Genomic DNA, 17,590 nt, shown 5'->3' with positions numbered 1-17,590 from the left:
AAATTGATACTCGCTTTTTGCAACTTAATACTTGCTACTCGACTAAAAGTAAATCTCATCGTAAATACCCAAGACCACGTGGAAGAAGAAAGTCAAGTCGCGTCATCAAGGCGTTTTCAACAATGGCGATTACAATGGCGCTTTGAAGAACAGCGTCTCCTTCTTATGTCTAATGTTTTTTACTTTTCCATTTCATAGGAGCACCGCACCACCACATGAATTTCGATAAAAAAAAAAAAATTCTACACAAAATCGGCAATAAAATTATTCTAGTCGCGGCGATTTTTCCGGGTCGGTCGGGATTGGGGAAACAAACAATATTTTATTTTAGGCCTAAAACAATTCAGACAAGAAAACTAACAGACTAATTTATGTACAAAAAATTAACAGAAAACAAAAATCAAATTATATGTAACACATATAAACAAATGACAACCACTCCATAACAGACTCCTAACTTGGGACAGGCTCATATACATACAGAATGTGGCGTGATAAGTGACATTTGTTTCCAGTAAAAAATAAATATTCTTATGACTACAAGTCGTTGACTGGATCTTTAAAATTGTATCAGGTTTCTTGATTATTTATGACTAAGTTGATGATGATAAAACATACAAGATGTAACTGATATAAATTACTTGCATACGTTAATTTGTAGGAATTTTATTTTCTTGTAAGGTTTTAATTAACAGGTCTGAATTATCTCCCCTTATTCCTCCTTGAAAATTTATACAAATAATTTTTTTAGAACCTTTGAAATTCTCAATTTTCAAGAGGTCAAATTATGCCACACGTATACATATCTAATGGTTCACTTGCAATTTTTTTTTTAATAAGAGATTTAAGCATGTTAAGTATTAGGCAATGAGTGTTAAAATAATAGACAGAATGGCCCCTCAAAATGCTCCCTAGCAAACCTGCAAACTGTCACTATTTGCTGGGAATTTCCCTCTAACATCAATGAACATGGAGGCTCCCAAATTAAAATTTTGAAAGAGCAATTTTATCCACAATTTTAAACAAAAGAATATATAAACAATTCCCCCAAGTTTCATGCAAATTGGTTAAAACATTTTTGAGTTAATGTCCGACATGTTGAGGACAAATGCCATGGTTGGACAGACAGATGGACTTAATTAAGTCTGAAAATAAAAACACATTTTTATGATAAATGCATTTTTTTACTTCTGTATAAGAAATGATAAGCATGCATGGTAAGTCGAAAGCAAAATACGACTTGTTTATGTCTAAGCTTTGACTGATTGCCACTCTTTAATCATGTAATATAAAATGGCTATACTATCAATGTCATATGGTGCATTTACACTTTTTGAATTATTTGATATGATTTTGATATATTTTCAAAAGATTAAAATTGTATTATACTTGTAGACAATGGTCAATGATGGTAGACATGAAAGATGTAAAAATGGACAAAAATGCACCTAACAGATCAAAGTTTGTAATTCATCAGTAATCATGGCAAGTTCATCTTCCTCAGCAGTACCAGGGTCATGTCTGACAAATTATGCAAGAATAGGCCATGCAGCACAACAACTGTTTCCTGATATTCTCCAGGAGCTTATTACAATTAAAGAACCTCCACAAAGGTTATCAGCCGATGTCAACACAAACAAGAACCTGTCAAAAATATTACGATCTGATGAATGGTCAATGATAAATGATGTTGTGACAAAGGGGTATGCAAACTTTGACATACCATTTATTTACAAATTAATAAGAAGTTTGAATCTGGTACCACCACCTACACAACCATGGAGCCATTCTACTGCTCCCTGCCCAACAGAAGTTACACCAGGAGATGACCTGGAAAGAATTCGAAGATTCAGAAATGAAACTCTTCACAGAGGTAATACACAAGTAACAGATACAGAATTATCTCAGCACTTTACACAGTTTAAGGACATTGCTGGCCGACTAGAGACCTACATGGGAAAACAAACTGGAGAGTTTGTAGACAAGTTTATTGATTTGGAAACCTGCTGTATGGATGAGGATACACGTACCATGTATATAGAGAGGCTTGAAAGGTTAAAGAAAAGCGATGAAGATTGTAAAAAAAGATTGAGTGCTCTTGAAAAAGATGTTGACGCATTGAAAGAGAAAAGTAAGTAAATTACAAAAGAAATTAAAAATCAAATTCTGCTGTTTCATTTATTAAGCAATAAGTGATTTAGAGATATATATACCAATTGTATACCATGTATACCATGCCTTGGAACTTGTCAGCTTTGACTCCAGTTGTTTTCTGCCTAATAACTTGCACTTACTTATAATATGAACAATTTAAGGTGGTACCCAACACTTTCCCTAAAATTAATTTGGCTCATTTAATTTTCATAAAATTTTGACAAAGTATTTTCTTTGACCCATTTAAAAAATTATAAAAAATTCAAAAAATTTGAACCAAGCGTTTTATCAGAAAAATTACACTGGTTATATAGCAGTTTGACAAACACTAATTTTGATCATTGAGAAGCTTTACATTGCCTTCACAATGCAACGTAATTTAAACGTTTAGCTGATATTACAGAGTTATCTCCCTGTAGTGTTAGGTACCACCTTAACCATTCCTTTTTTAATTTTAATATCAAGTTTGATATTGAACATGTTGAACATTTTTCTCTTTTACTAATCAGTTTTTTTTTATTAATTTGAAATTGGCATTTTACATTGTTTTAATTAAGTCTTTTTAATTCAATATAAAAAGACAGCATTATACATGTTATAAGCAGTCAGGGGACTTACTTAAACAAGTGAGTTTCTAAATCACTGATTCAAGTAACATTATTTCCATAAAGGTTGGAAGTTAGAGTTGTCTTTCTTTAATAATCACATATTTAAGTAGTACAAATTAATCACTAGAAGAAGTGATTTAATTTTATTGTAGCTTTAAATATAGAATACTAATGATCCAGGGACTAATTATGTTTCTAAACTTATCAGAACCAACATCTGTGTTGTCTAGGATGACCAGGTCATTTCAGGTGATGACCTTGTACTGAATCTAGGATAATGACAAAAAAATCACTTGTTTAAGTATCATAGACCTCAATTTCCTTCCCAAAAATCACTTCTTTAAGTATCATTCTTTTAATAACCCCCACTAATTTCAACAACCCCGAACAGTGAAATTTTTATCGCGAACAGTAGATTTTTATTACATAATCTGAAAGATGAAACCTTGAACTTCACAGGAAAAATAATCCCACTTTTAAGAAAGTATCAGTTCATTATGTAAAGCCATTATTATAGCAGTTTTTCAACTAAAATAGAATTTTCAGCTAAATGATAGCATCAAAGGCATAAACCTTGCTACTTAAAAGAAGCAAAAAGTTCATATTTTTAGCTCACCTGGCCCGAAGGGCCAAGTGAGCTTTTCTCACCACTTGGCGTTCGTCCGTCGTCGTCGTCGTTAACAATTTACATTTTGAACTTCTTCTACAGAACCACTGAATGGAATGGAACCAAACATGGCATGAATGTTCCTTATGAGGTGCTGACCAAGTGTTGTTACTTTGTAGCCGATCCATCATCCAAGATGGCTGCCAGCGGGGGACTTAGTTTAACATAGGACCCTATGGGAAATGCATACAAATGACTTCTTTTAGAGAATCACTGAATGGAATGAAACCAAACATGGCATGAATGTTCCTTATGAGGTACTGACCAAGTGTTGTTACTTTGTTGCCGATCCATCATCCAAGATGGCTGCTAGCCGGGGACTTAGTTTAACATAGGACCCTATGGGAAATGCATACAAATGACTTCTTTTAGAGAACCACTGAATGGAATGAAATCAAACAAGACATGAATGTTCCTAATGTGGTGCTGATCAAGTGTTGTTACTTTGTAGCCGATCCATTATCCAAGATGGCTGCCAGCAGGGACTTAGTTTAACATAGGACCCTATTGGAAATGCATACAAATGACTTCTTTTAGAGAACCACTGAATGGAATAAAACTAAACATTGCATGAATGTTCCTTATGAGGTGCTGACCAAGTGTTGTTACTTTGTAGCAGATCCATCATCCAAGATGGCCGCCAGCAGGGGACTTAGTTTAACATAGGACCCTATAAGAAATGCATACAAATGACTTCTTTTAGAGAACCACTGAATGGAATAAAACCAAACATGGCATGAATGTTCCTTATGAGGTGCTGACCAAGTGTTGTTACTTTGTAGCATGTTACTTTGTAGCAGATCCGCCATCCAAGATGGCCGCCAGTGGGGGACTTTTGAATGAAATTAAACATGTTCCTTTCCTTATCAATGAGGTTGTGTTGTCACTTTTAGCCAAATTTTATATTTTTTCATATGATTTCAAAAACCCAAGTAGAATCAGGTGAGAAATGCAGGCTCTTGAGAGCCCCTAGTTTATCTTACTAATAAAAAGATATTATTTAAACCTATATGTGTTTAAAATTTTGAAAAAACTACAAAATCCCAATTTGTGACAAAACCTCAAATTTGCTACTCAAATAAGTGATTTAAAAACCACTTATTTCAGTAAGTCCCCTGACTGATAAGTAAAGCAATTTTTGAATGTAACCTTTTAAAACAAGTGGTACCTTATCATGCCTACTCATGGCTACTGGAGCTCTGCAGTGATATTTCAACTGAACAATAAGCATGAATAGGCCAATATATATATATGGGATACGATTTTTTGACAAATAGATCTAGCTATTTACGTTTTTCTTGATACTATTATCAAATTACAAACAACAACATATATAAAATATGAAGTATAGGAGAATGTGCATCAAAATCTAGACAAGATAAAGAGAAAGAACAGTTCCTAATGCAATTCAGCAGTATTGTACAGGGGGTTTATCCATCTGGAGCCCATTACGTATGTTCTCTAAGATATAGAACGAACTTTTAACATTAACTTTGATTAAATCTTTAAAACATTTAGTGCTGTATTTTAATGTACATCATATGTTTTATATTGTCCTAGCTTGAGTCTAGTTAAGTTTTTTTTTTATTATATATTATAATGGGTCAAAAATATTTTTCTAAAATGGGTATTGACAATTTCAATTTTTGCTAAAATGGGTAAAAAATCAGGTGCAAAAATGGGTTCTATCTTGGCGCTAAAACGTTTGATATTTTTTTGCTTAAATGTCCTATCAACATGATCAATACGCTAAAATGTCCTCTGCCGATATATATAGATTTAGTTTGATATATTTTCAAAGAATATACAATTTGGTAAGAGGTGAGTTTAATTTTATGGATTGAAGAGTATAACAATGAAATCTTATATATTTTGTATTTCCTTTCAGTTGCTTGTAATGGGATTCCCACTTCTCCATTTGTACTCAGGCACTAGTTACTAAATATAAAAAAGAAGATTTGGTACGATTGCCAATAAAGCAACTCTACACAAGATACAAATGTCACAGAAATTTACAACCATAGGTCACAACATCGCCTTCAAGAATAAACAAAGCCCTCACCAGTAGGGGCCCAAAAAGACAAATGTAAAACAACCCAAACAAGAGAAATATAATTGCCCTATCCATGTACAAAACATAATTTTTTTTTCTCTGTGTTGAAGACCCATTCAGGTTGCCTTAGGCTGCTTTTTGCTCTTCAGGTCGGGTTGTTGACTTTTGACACATTTCACATTTTTATTCTCAATTTTCTAAGAACAAACTATAAAAATTGCTTGAAAAAGGTTTTACCCATCAGATGAATATAAATAGAAAAGTACATCTAAAAATAACCCCAGAGTGGACCTGACAGGGACAGTGAGTGAGTTGTATATCCCAACAACAAGAAGAAGACACTAAGTACAGATCCTAGAGAACAAGCAGTCACTGACAGCCTCCCCAAAGCCAATAATAACTAATAGAAAAAATTCATGCATCTATAAGACTAAAATATCTATCAGCATTGATCAGTACACATCCAACATCCAATGCATTTAGCATGTTTAGTATAAAGACGTTGTAAACAAAAACCTGAGTTTGTGCAACATGTGCAATACCAAGAAACATTTATTGACAAACTGGAACAATTGGATATGCATAATCATCATCAGTATATTAAAATAATATTAGATTTGCTTTTATTCAACTTCAAAAAAAAATTTGTGTCATATATTGGCATGATTGGTATGACCTTGTCCTCGTCTTTGTTGTTGTTTGCGTTGTCCAAAAACATTTTTGTTTCTGGGACATTAACTTATTAATAAGTTAAAGTGAAAGATCCCTTTGAAATTTTACCAGAGATTTAAATACCACAAAGGGAAGGTTGGGATTGTTTTTGTGGGTTATTGTAACAATGGTTTAGAAATTAGGGGCCAAAAAGGTTAAAAAACAAGCAATTTTGTAGTTTCCGGACCATAACTTGTGTGTAAGTGTATGGATCTCTCTGAAATTGTACCATATATGGTTTCATATCACAATGGGAAGACTGAGTATGAGTTTGGGAGTAATTGCCCCAAATGTTCAGGATAAGAGGTCTAAAAAGGGGCCAAAAACAAGCTTTTTTCTAGTTTCCGGACAATAACTTGTGTGCAAGTGTATCGATCTCTCTGAAATTGTACCACAAGGTTCCATATCTAAATGTGAAAACTGGGTAAGAGATTGGGGGTATTTGTCCCAAACGTTTTAGAATTAAGGGCCAAAAATTTGGTTTTATATGGAAAAGGAAGTATGGTTTAACAGTTTCCACATTTTAAGGAAACCTAATTATTTGATATTAGGATCGAAATAATTTAAGAGGACATTGACCAGTTAGGGATACTAGTGCGATGAAATAATATGATGCGAAGTCAAAGAGTCTAAAACATATAAAACTTGTGGAGAATATATTAATATAAGTTTATGTTAAAGTTCTTGCATTATGATCATTTTCAGATTCATCAACAACTCATTTACTGGATACCATGGCAACAGAAATACCCAGTGAAGAATCAAATTATATAAAGATAAGTCTTTTAATACTAAAAATCTCACAACATGCTGTTCGACTCAAGTTTGACACAGAGTTCCATCCTGACTGTTTACAAGAAACTCTCAACAGAAGTAGTGGCAAACTGAGAGAACTTCAAAGGATGAACAGAATAAATCAGCATCAGTGGACATTGTTATTTCCTTCAAACATTTCAAAAGGTTTGTGAATATTTGTTGATATATTTTGTGTAGTAGGTTAATAATATATTTTTATGGCCCCGCAACAAAGTTTTATGGCCCGCAACAAAATTGTCGGTGCCATATAGTTTAAATTTACCCTTGTCCGTAACAATTGCGTCATTCCGTAATTCCATTATTTTTGTTCCATCATTCTGCAGCAAACCATTATACTTTTTTCTAAACTCTTTCAGATATTGGGATGTTTTTGGCATGTGAGTTAACCAAGATGAGTTACAGATCGAGATTAAGTTTCATTCCGCTCCAATTATTTTTGCAGAAATTACGGGCTATGGACTTTGATAAATTGTTGAAAATCACAGTTATACAGACTTGTTTTCTAAACACTTTCAGGTATTTGGCTGATTTTTGGTATGTGTGTTACTCATGATGAGTTATAGATCAAGTTTAAGTTCCAATCGTGTCGCTTTGACACATCTAGTTTTAAAAGTTGTTAATTAGTCTGTTTTTAATAGTCCACTACCAAGGAAGCCATAGGGGACTTTACAGGTTTGCACTCCATATGTCCGTCTGTCCATCTGTCAGTTGTGCAAATCAGTTTTTCACACTTTCGTTCTTCATGCTTGAAGATATTGATTTGATATTTAATATATTTTTTTTATCATAGAAAGTTACAGATCAAGTTAGAATTTTGTTCTGGTCTGATGATTTTGTACAGAGTTATGGTTCTTTGACTTAAAAAATTCCTTAAAATAGTAAAAAAAAATGATTATTTTCGGGAATATTCTAAGTCAAAGTCTTATCACCCAATTGAATTGAGATTGGAAATTCTTTAAAAACAGAAGAGAATGGAGAATGCTAGTTTGGATATTATTTTGAAAAACATCAAAATAAAAACCCTGTCGTCGTTGTTGTCGACAGAGGCGTCAGCGTCGTCCAAAGACAGATATTTTCCTGATAATAACTTTAGTATAAGTAAATAGAAACCAATAAAATTTTAATACAATGTTTACAACCACTAAAGGAAGGTTGGGTATGAATTTGGGAGTTATGGTCAGAAAGGTTTAGGAATGAGGGGCCAAAAAAGGGGTCCAAATAAGCATTTTTGTAGTTTTCAGTCATTAACTTGTGTTTAAGTGTATAAATCTCTCTAAAATTATACCACAAGTTTCCATACTACAAAGGAATGGTTTTGGGGGGGTTATGGCTCAAGTCATTCAGCTATTAGGGGGTAAAACAAGGTTTTTTTTCTGGTTAAAGGACAATTTAGACAATTTTAAAGCAGTATAAGGGAGGTAATCCAATTAAAATTTAAAGAATACTGTAATATTTTTGTTTGATACCCTCCTTTACACTGTTTGAAAATTATGTATTAAGAAATGATGATTGTCTTGAGATATGTAGCTGTAAATTTATATTTAGAAGTTACTATTAACATGATTAATTAATATTGACTGTGTCATTTTATATTTTAATATTTAATGATGTATTTAAATGAGTAGTTATTGTTGCCAACTCAATCAGAAATTTGAATTGAGATTATTTTTGGAATAAGGGAAAGGAGGAGATGAAAAAAATTGGGGGGAGGGGTAAATAAGAATTTGTGGGGGGGATGCGGTAAATTTTTAGCTCACCTGGCCCGAAGGGCCAAGTGAGCTTTTCCCATCACTTTGCGTCCGGTGTCCGTCGTCGTCGTCCGTCGTCGTCCGTCGTCGTCGTCCGTCGTCGTTAACTTTTACAAAAATCTTCTCCTCTGAAACTACTGGGCCAAATTAAACCAAACTTGGCCATAATCATCATTGGGGTATTTAGTTTAAAAAATGTGTGGCGTGACCCGTCCAACCAACCAAGATGGCCACCATGGCTAAAAATAGAACATAGGGGTAAAATGCAGTTTTTGGGTTATAACTCAAAAACCAAAGCATTTAGAGCAAATCTGACATGGGGGTAATATTGTTTATCAGGTCAAAATCTATCTGCCCTGAAATTTTCAGATGAATTGGACAACCCGTTCTTGGGTTGCTGCCCCTGAATTGATAATTTTAAGGAAATTTTGCTGTTTTTGGTTATTATCTTGAATATTATTATAGATAGAGATAAACTGTTAACAGCAATAATGTTCAGCAAAGTAAGATTTACAAATAAGACAACATGATCGACAATGATCGAAATGGTCAGATGACCCCTTTAGGAGTTATTGCCCTTTTTAGTCCATTTTCAACCATTTTTCGTAAATCTTAGTAATCTTTTACAAAAATCTTCTCCTCTGAAACTACTGGGACAAATTAATCCAAACTTGGCCACAATCATCATCGGGGTATCTAGTTTTAAAAATGTGTGGGGTGACCAAGCCAACCAACCAAGATGGCCGCCATGGCTAAAAATAGAACATAGGGGTAAAATGCAGTTTTTGGCTTATAACTCAAAAACCAAAGCATTTAGAGCAAATCTGACATGTGGTAAAATTGTTTATCAGGTCAAGAGCTATCTGCCCTGAAATTTTCAGATGAATCGAACAACCCGTTGTTAGGTTGCTGCCCTTGAATTGATAATTTTAAGGAAATTTTGCAGTTTTTGGTTATTATCTTGAATATTATTATAGATAGAGATAAACTGTAAACAGCAATAATGTTCAGCAAAGTAAGATCTGCAAATAAGTCAACATGACCAAATGGTCAGTTGACCACTTTAGGAGTTATTGCCCTTTATAGTCAATTTTTAACCATTTTTCGTAAATCTTAGTAATCTTTTACAAAAATCTTCTCCTCTGAAACTACTGGGACAAATTAATCCAAACTTGGCCACAATCATCATCGGGGTATCTAGTTTTAAAAATGTGTCCGGTGACCCGGCCAACCAACCAAGATGGCCGCCATGGCTAAAAATAGAACATAGGGGTAAAATGCAGTTTTTGGCTTATAACTCAAAAACCAAAGCATTAAGAGCAAATCTGACAGGTAGTAAAATGGTTGATCAGGTCACAATCTATCTGCCCTGGAATTTTCAGATGAATCGGATAATCGGTTGTTAGGTTGCTGACCCTGAATTGTTAGTTTAAAGGAAATTTTGCTGTTTTTGGTCATTATCTTGAATATTATTATTGATAGAGATAAACTGTAAACAACAATAATGTTCAGCAAAGTAAGATTTACAAATAGTCAATTGACCCCCTTAGGAGTTATTGTTCTTTATAGTCAATTTTTAACAATTTTCATAAAATTTGTATATTTTGACTTACATTTTCCACTGAAACTAATGGGCCAAGTTCATTATAGATAGAGATAATTTTAAGCAGCAAGAATGTTCAGTAAAGTAAGATGTACATAAGATGTTATAAATAATGTTATTGCATATAACACTTCTAATTACTTAGACACATATATCTTATGCATCCCCTCAGTTACATTTAAGTATCCAGCTGATCATTGACCGTCAAAAATATTTCTTTATAAAATGTCCGGCTGTCGTCAGGAAATTTTGGAAGCCTTGGTTATAGATAGAGGTAATTGTAAGCAGCAAGAATGTTTAGTTAAGTAAGATCTACAAACACATCACCATCACCGAAACACAATTTTGTCATGAATCCATCTGCTTCCTTTAATATTCACATAGACCAAGGTGAGCGACACAGGCTCTTTAGAGCCTCTAGTTTCTCATTTCAGATTTCAGAAATTAAGAAGAATTTTTCATGTTTTTCTTCAAATATTTTTTTATGAGGGGATTAATATTCAACAGCAGACATGCAGAGTGTATTATTGCTCAAAAGCAAAAAAAAATTTCATTAGTTCATAAGTTCATTAGACCACATTCATTTTGTGTCAGAAACCTTTGCTGTGTCAACTATTTAATCATAATCCAAATTCAGAGCTGTATCAAGCTTGAATGTTGATTCGTGCTTGCCCCAACTGTTCAGGGTTCGACTTCTGCGGTCGTATAAAGCTGTACCCTGATTTACTATTTCTTTACATCTTTGCCTCTTTACAGTAACATACATGTCTTGAAAGGGAAATTCCGCGATTTTTTACTTATCATCTAATTATGTTCATCTTAACATAAAAAACACATTTGCAAAGTTTTAAATTTATATTCCTTCTATTATAATGGAGAAAATCAAGTATTTGTAACTTTTTTGGTTGACCTTTTCGAATGGGTTGTGATGTTTTAGCCTGATGTGTTGAATTCTGGGAAAAAATAAAATCTGTTTAACTCTTATAGCTTATCGACAATTTACGTAATTAAAAGCGCACAGCTGACGAATGGTGGTAGTTATTAACCACAATATAAGAATGAACGAAAATGAATATGTGTATACCGTTTTGTGTTGATTGAATTCAACTAAGATTGTCTCTAGTAAATATTTTCGAATAAATTTCATTAATTATTGTTGAGATTTTTTCATAAAATATCTATTGAACTGAAAATATTTCCATTCTATTAACCGTTATTATTTTGATAATCATTTCAATGCAACTTATGTGTGAGCAGAGTGTGTTTATTATTTTGTAAAGGTCACTGTATATTTCTCGGCTTGAGGTCAATTCGTTTACCTTGTAGCAATTTAGCTGCAGGTGTGATGTTTATTATTTTGTAAAGGTCACTGTGTATTTCTCGGCTTGAGGTCAATTTGTTTACCTTGTAGCAATTTAGCCGCAGGTGTGAATTCAAGCGTACACAGGTATAAATGTTGTTATTTGGAAAGGATAAACAGCTAGAAAGGATCAGAAAGAGTATGCTGCATTTAATACACTAAGATTTAATACACGATGAGAATAAAAATACAATGATTACATTGTGTAAATTAATTGAAAATAAAATTCACATTTGTAATTCCGAAAGTGTATAAAATTAAAATTAAACAATTTATGATTACTTTCTTAGCAGCAATTAGCGTAAAGACTCAAATATGAAGTAAAAAATAGTACTTTTAATCTTTAATAAAAACTAAATGTAATATTTCCCAATTTGATAAGGATATACCATTGCACATGTTTGATATACATGTACTTTACCGGAATTTCTTAACTTGTATTCGAATCTGGCTGTGTTTAAATGCTAACAATTGTAAAACTATCGCAAAGTTTTTAATTGGAAAAAAAAATACAACATACAACATGCATGCATGATTTTTTTAAGTTTCTTTTTAACATTTCATTCTTACATAATTGAATTCATTGGACAATCATTTACACGAATTATTTGTGAAAAGAATACCAATTATTGTTTATTTCATTAATGGATATGTTCTGGACCATATAAGTATTTGGACCATCAGGGATGATTTCAGGTGTTTTCAAATGGGTCCCATGAACATCAAATTGGGAATTTTTATTCTAATTGGGAATTTTTAAGCATAAAATCTAAGATGAATAACATTATTTTCCTGTAAAAACGGAAAATGTATACTATTACGTTTAACCTGTACACTGATGTTCATGTAAGCTGGTAAGTTGTAACATTTTGAATAATTCTGGATGGGCTACTGTTATTACATGAATATCATTGAACATGATGCACTTGTCTATCATCTTAGCTATAGTTACCTAGGCCTATTACAAAAACATATATTTCAGCTTACATAAACCACTGAAAAAAAAATCTTTCATCGGGTATTTTTTCAACAGCAGGTCATCTTAGTCTATAAATGTACCTTGATTCAAATGGATTTCAAATTGAACTGGTCAATTGTCGAATTCAGAAAAGCAATTACAAAAGAACATATACTTAATTGATAAGATATTTAAAGCATTGAACCAGTGTTCTTTAAAATTATTTGGATCATCTTCAAAACTTTTGAAATAGTTCCATAATGATGACAATTTATTTCATGAATGGTCTATCATCAACATTATTTTCAAATAAAAAACGCTCAAACTTTTGTCTTTTGAGGAAATAATTTCTTTTACAAAACAAGTTTTCATCATATTATATAACCAGCTCTGCTGGGCGATCTGCTTTTACCATCAATGTTATATCAAAATTTGAATTTGCTCTCTGCCGAGGACTGCTTTGACACCCATTTTTATCAACCTGCTGGGCGATCTGCTTTTACAAGATCGAATACTCCAATAAAATATTAATCAATTGAATTTGGCTGCTAAACTTGTTTGCCACATGTTGAAATAATTAAATCGTTGTTAATAAAATGCGATCGTAAACAGCATTCTTATGCGGATTTAAAAACGTTTTGACAACAAACTATGAAAAATTATAGTTGCCTTAATCAGTGACAGAAACTTTTCCGGAAATATCGATTTTTATCTTATTTTCCTGAATTGGGAATTCATTTTCATGTACATTTTTTTGGGGCCGCTGGCCGATTTAAAGGCCGCTAAGCGGCCCTAAACTATATAGTGGAATCATCCCTGACCATACGCGTATGGTCATGACCATAGATGCGTATACTCATATGGTCCGACCGTACGCGTATGGTCGGACCATATGAGTATAATACTCGTTTGGTTATTAACGGGCCAGACCATATGAGTATTTGGACCATATAGGTATATTTTTTTTTAAATTACATTACAAAAGTTTCAATAATACAAAAACTTGCAAGACAGAGATGTATATTATACACCTGATAGTTCAAAATGGAAAGTTTCAAGTTATCGGTTGTGTACACTGATCAATACCCTCAGAAGTGAAATGATGCATGAACTTGCAAGTCCGACAGGAAATTGCTTGAATACCTGGACGTGTCACCTCACAATACATTTGGGAGTAATACCTTTAGCCATGCTGGTGATCAGACATTAGGGAAGGTCAGAATTTATTTAAATAAGTTTATTACATTTATAAGAATTATGAACAAATTATATTTTCGAAAACAATTTTCAAGGAACACTTATTTATGATCATTTATGACTTTGAACTATGACTTTTTAACCAATTCCCATATAAACAGTTAAAAACGACAGACCTTGGTTACTTAAAAAAAACAATTTTTCCGTATCAAGTTAGTTCGTTGGATAAAACAACCGTACGATTGACACGATATTGACACGCAATTACGACTACATTAGGTTACTATGCTTTTGGTCCTTTGTGGTTCATAGACATATCGTGGTTAAAAACGGAGAAGATGGTCAAAATGGCGGCACACAGAGAATAAATACTCTAAATTTAAAATAGAATAAAACTTTTAATATCTATGAATTTGAGCATTTTTATACAGAATGGACATAATATCAATTTTTGATTTTTTTGCGGAGTTTCTCTTAAAGTGTAACTATGACAGACAGAGAGAAGCTTGAAGTTGAAAAATTGATCAATAAGTTGGAAATTTGCATAATTGAAATTGTTAGTTGACTCCTTATTAGAGTTTTAGCCCTTTCATGACAATTTTTACCAATTCTAAGCTTACTTGGCTCAAAGGTCCAAGTGAGCTTTTCTTATCACTTTGCGTCCCTCTTCAATCTTTGTTTTTTCTTGTCGATGCTAGCTGTCATCCTTCACGAAAAATTCACCTTTAAAACCTTTTTGCCAAATTTAAGCATATTCATGATATTTCGCCACAATCATCATTAGGTTATATCTGGTTACATAAAAAATGTCCAATGATAAGCCTGCCAATCAAGATAGCCAACTTGGCTAAAAAATGAACATAGGAGTAAAATCCAGGTTTCGATCTTCATATATATTGAAAACCTTTATAAATACTAATAGAGAAAATCTGTCTTGGGCTCAAATTTTCAAAAGGTTGAGCTAGGTACCAATAGTTCATATAGATCAAAACTGGCAAACGATTATTTTTAGGAATTATTGCCCTAAAATGACAAATTTAACATTTCTAAACTATTTTGCCTGTAATCATGGTAATCATGAAAACTATAATTGATAGGCAATAACTTTAAATTGCAAACATGATAATCAAAACAAGTTCTACAAACAAGTCAACATAATTGAAATCATTAAACAACTCCTTATTAGAGTTATTGCCCTTTGATGACTTATTTAATTATTATTGTGTTTTGCCTCATATCTTTTAAGAATTATAATAAATAGATGAAACTTGAATAAGCAAAAATAAGAATAATGGAGGGAAATTGTCTGACAACTCTTTTTTGAGTTATTGCCTTTTAAAGATGATTTTAACCATTTTTTTTGGCCTTGTATGATAAAAATCATAACAGATATAAAACAGACACTTTCAACCACAAAAATGATCAGCAAGGTCTGATTACCAGTCAAAATTTGTTGATATGAGCCAAACCCATACAGCATAGTTAGCTAAAAAAATACATACAGAATGTGGCAGTGTTAAACATGTTTGCTGGCACAAAACCCTACCCCTAACCTAAGACAGTGGCATATCTGTTTAATATGTCATATCCACTAGCTAGTTGAACTTTGTAGAAACAGACTAATACTTTAAGACTGTAAAAATGTTCCTATAAATTTGTAGAAAGTAGCACTTGGATAGAAAGTTATGGCACAACATAATACTGTAATGATCATTTAGAAACAAAATTAGGAATCATTTAGCATGTTCAAGTTTATACTTGACATAAGGTTCATGACTTGATCAGAAAAAAGATTTTCCTTAATACATTAAATCATATAACATGTAAAAGGTAGATCTATAAGAGTTTTGTCTCTCCTGCAATGAAAGTCTATGAAAGTCTATGGGAGACATAGGTATTACTATCTGGTGGCAGAGCTGTACACTATTTGTATAAAGCTTTATATTTCAGAAGTTAGAAGACCAGAGTGAGTGGATACTTCATACCTTGTATGCAGATACCTTATGTTATGAAGTTTCCGTCTTTTATATGCCCATTGTCCAGGACCTCATTTTTACGTTAAGTGACAGCCTGAAAAAAAATTATAGGTTTTTTGTCATGTGAATTTCTCACTTATTATGAGTAATAGGATAACTATATTTGGTATATGAGTTTCCTTGCAACATCTACATGTCTGTCAGACAGGGTTAACCTGACCTCGACCTTAATTAGGGCCCCGCCTTTAGGCGGGTCGCCCTATAGTGATCAGTCTGTCCGTGTGTCCGTCCATAGTGATCAGTCTGTCCGTCCGTCCGTCCGTAACACTTTAAGTTTGTGTCCGCTCCATATCTAGAGAACCATTATGATTTCATACTTTATACTTTACATGTATATAAACCAATATCAGAGGGTATGTCATAATTTATGTACAACTTCCTAGGTCAAAGGTCAAGGTCAAAAACTTTGGTTTCAGTTGACAACCCCATGTCCTATGGTAAAGATTGTGTCCCCTCTATATCTTGAGAACCGTTATCATTTCAAAGTTTATACTTGACATGTATATAAACCAACACCAAAGGGTGTGTCATAATTTATGTGCAACTTCCTAGGTCAAAGGTCGAGGTCAAAGACTTTGGTTTCAGTTGACAACCCCATGTCCTATGGTAAAGATCGTGTCCGCTCTATATCTTTAGAACCGTTATCATTTCAAAATTTATACTTGACATGTATATAAACCAACACAAAAGGGTGTGTCATAATTTAAGTACAACTTCCTAGGTCAAAGGTCATGGTCAAAAACTTTGGTTTCAGTTGACAAACCCATGTCCTATGGTAAAGATACAATTTTTTAATGCACAATTTTTTAATGCACATTATTCACAGCGGGGCCCACAGAGATGGCTCCCATCTCAATGATATCTGGTTAATTCATGAATCAGTGATCCAGGTTAAAGTTATGTGATTTAAGGATACTACAAGCAGCAAGTCAACTATATGTGGTGTATGGAATGATTGTTAGAGGTACATGTCAGACTGGCAGGTTTTATCTGACCTTGACCTCATTTTCATGGTTCATTGCACATGTTGCAATTGGTAAACATAAAGTGTTTGTGTTTTTGGTAGGTTTTTCTAAAAAAAAAAATGGTGTTTTTCTAACTGTTTTGGTCATATTTAGCAATGGGTCAACAATATTTGGTGTATGGAATAATTATAGGGTGTACATGTCTGTGTGACAGTTTTTATCTGACCATGACCTTATTACTTGTCATTGATCTTAAAGAATGTTATTAGTTTATGTGATGCTTGTAGTAAAACCTTTATCTTTAAGACTTTCAGCATAAAATCAATGGTCAGTAAAACAGGTGAGACATTTCAGCATGTGCACACTTGTTTTCGAATTTTACAAAAATAATTTATTAATGAAATTTTTCTATGTTTACAGGTAAACCATCATCCGAAAAGTATGACATTACACTTATGATAAATTTGATCAGAAATCTGACTGACATACAGATCAGCAGTAAACTTCCTTTACCTACACGTGTCAGTGTTGGTGATGATCTATCCAGGATACAGTATTACAGAAATAAAATTGCTCACATGGACAGTTTTATGATTGAGGATGATGATTTCAATATTTACTGGGAAGATATAGCACAGGTATATATTCAGAGGGTACTATACTGGAATTTGGAAAGTGTTTGTTATATCAAGATATGTGTACCATTATCATCAT

At 33.0% G+C, this 17,590-nt stretch overlaps 2 protein-coding genes across 5 annotated transcripts in view; one reads left to right on the top strand and one right to left on the bottom strand.

Moving 5' to 3' along the window:
- Window positions 1-17,590, bottom strand: part of LOC143076204 (uncharacterized) — a 100,021-nt gene that overhangs the window by 39,829 nt on the left and 42,602 nt on the right. The window lies entirely within an intron of this gene.
- Window positions 1-17,590, top strand: part of LOC143076203 (uncharacterized) — a 144,432-nt gene that overhangs the window by 103,517 nt on the left and 23,325 nt on the right. For 2 of the 3 annotated variants that reach the window (XM_076251897.1, XM_076251901.1), the window contains exons 2-4: window positions 1,396-2,131; window positions 6,899-7,153; window positions 17,297-17,514. In XM_076251897.1, the coding sequence (XP_076108012.1) occupies window positions 1,483-2,131; window positions 6,899-7,153; window positions 17,297-17,514 (1,122 nt within the window). In that variant the 5' untranslated portion in view covers window positions 1,396-1,482. The remainder of the gene's footprint in view (window positions 1-1,395; window positions 2,132-6,898; window positions 7,154-17,296; window positions 17,515-17,590) is intronic. The other variant, XM_076251898.1, reaches the window with a different exon arrangement.

Source organism: Mytilus galloprovincialis, chromosome 5 (assembly GCF_965363235.1).
Source record: "Mytilus galloprovincialis chromosome 5, xbMytGall1.hap1.1, whole genome shotgun sequence".
NCBI lineage: Eukaryota > Metazoa > Mollusca > Bivalvia > Mytilida > Mytilidae > Mytilus > Mytilus galloprovincialis.
This window is presented reverse-complemented; position numbering and strand designations above follow the sequence as displayed.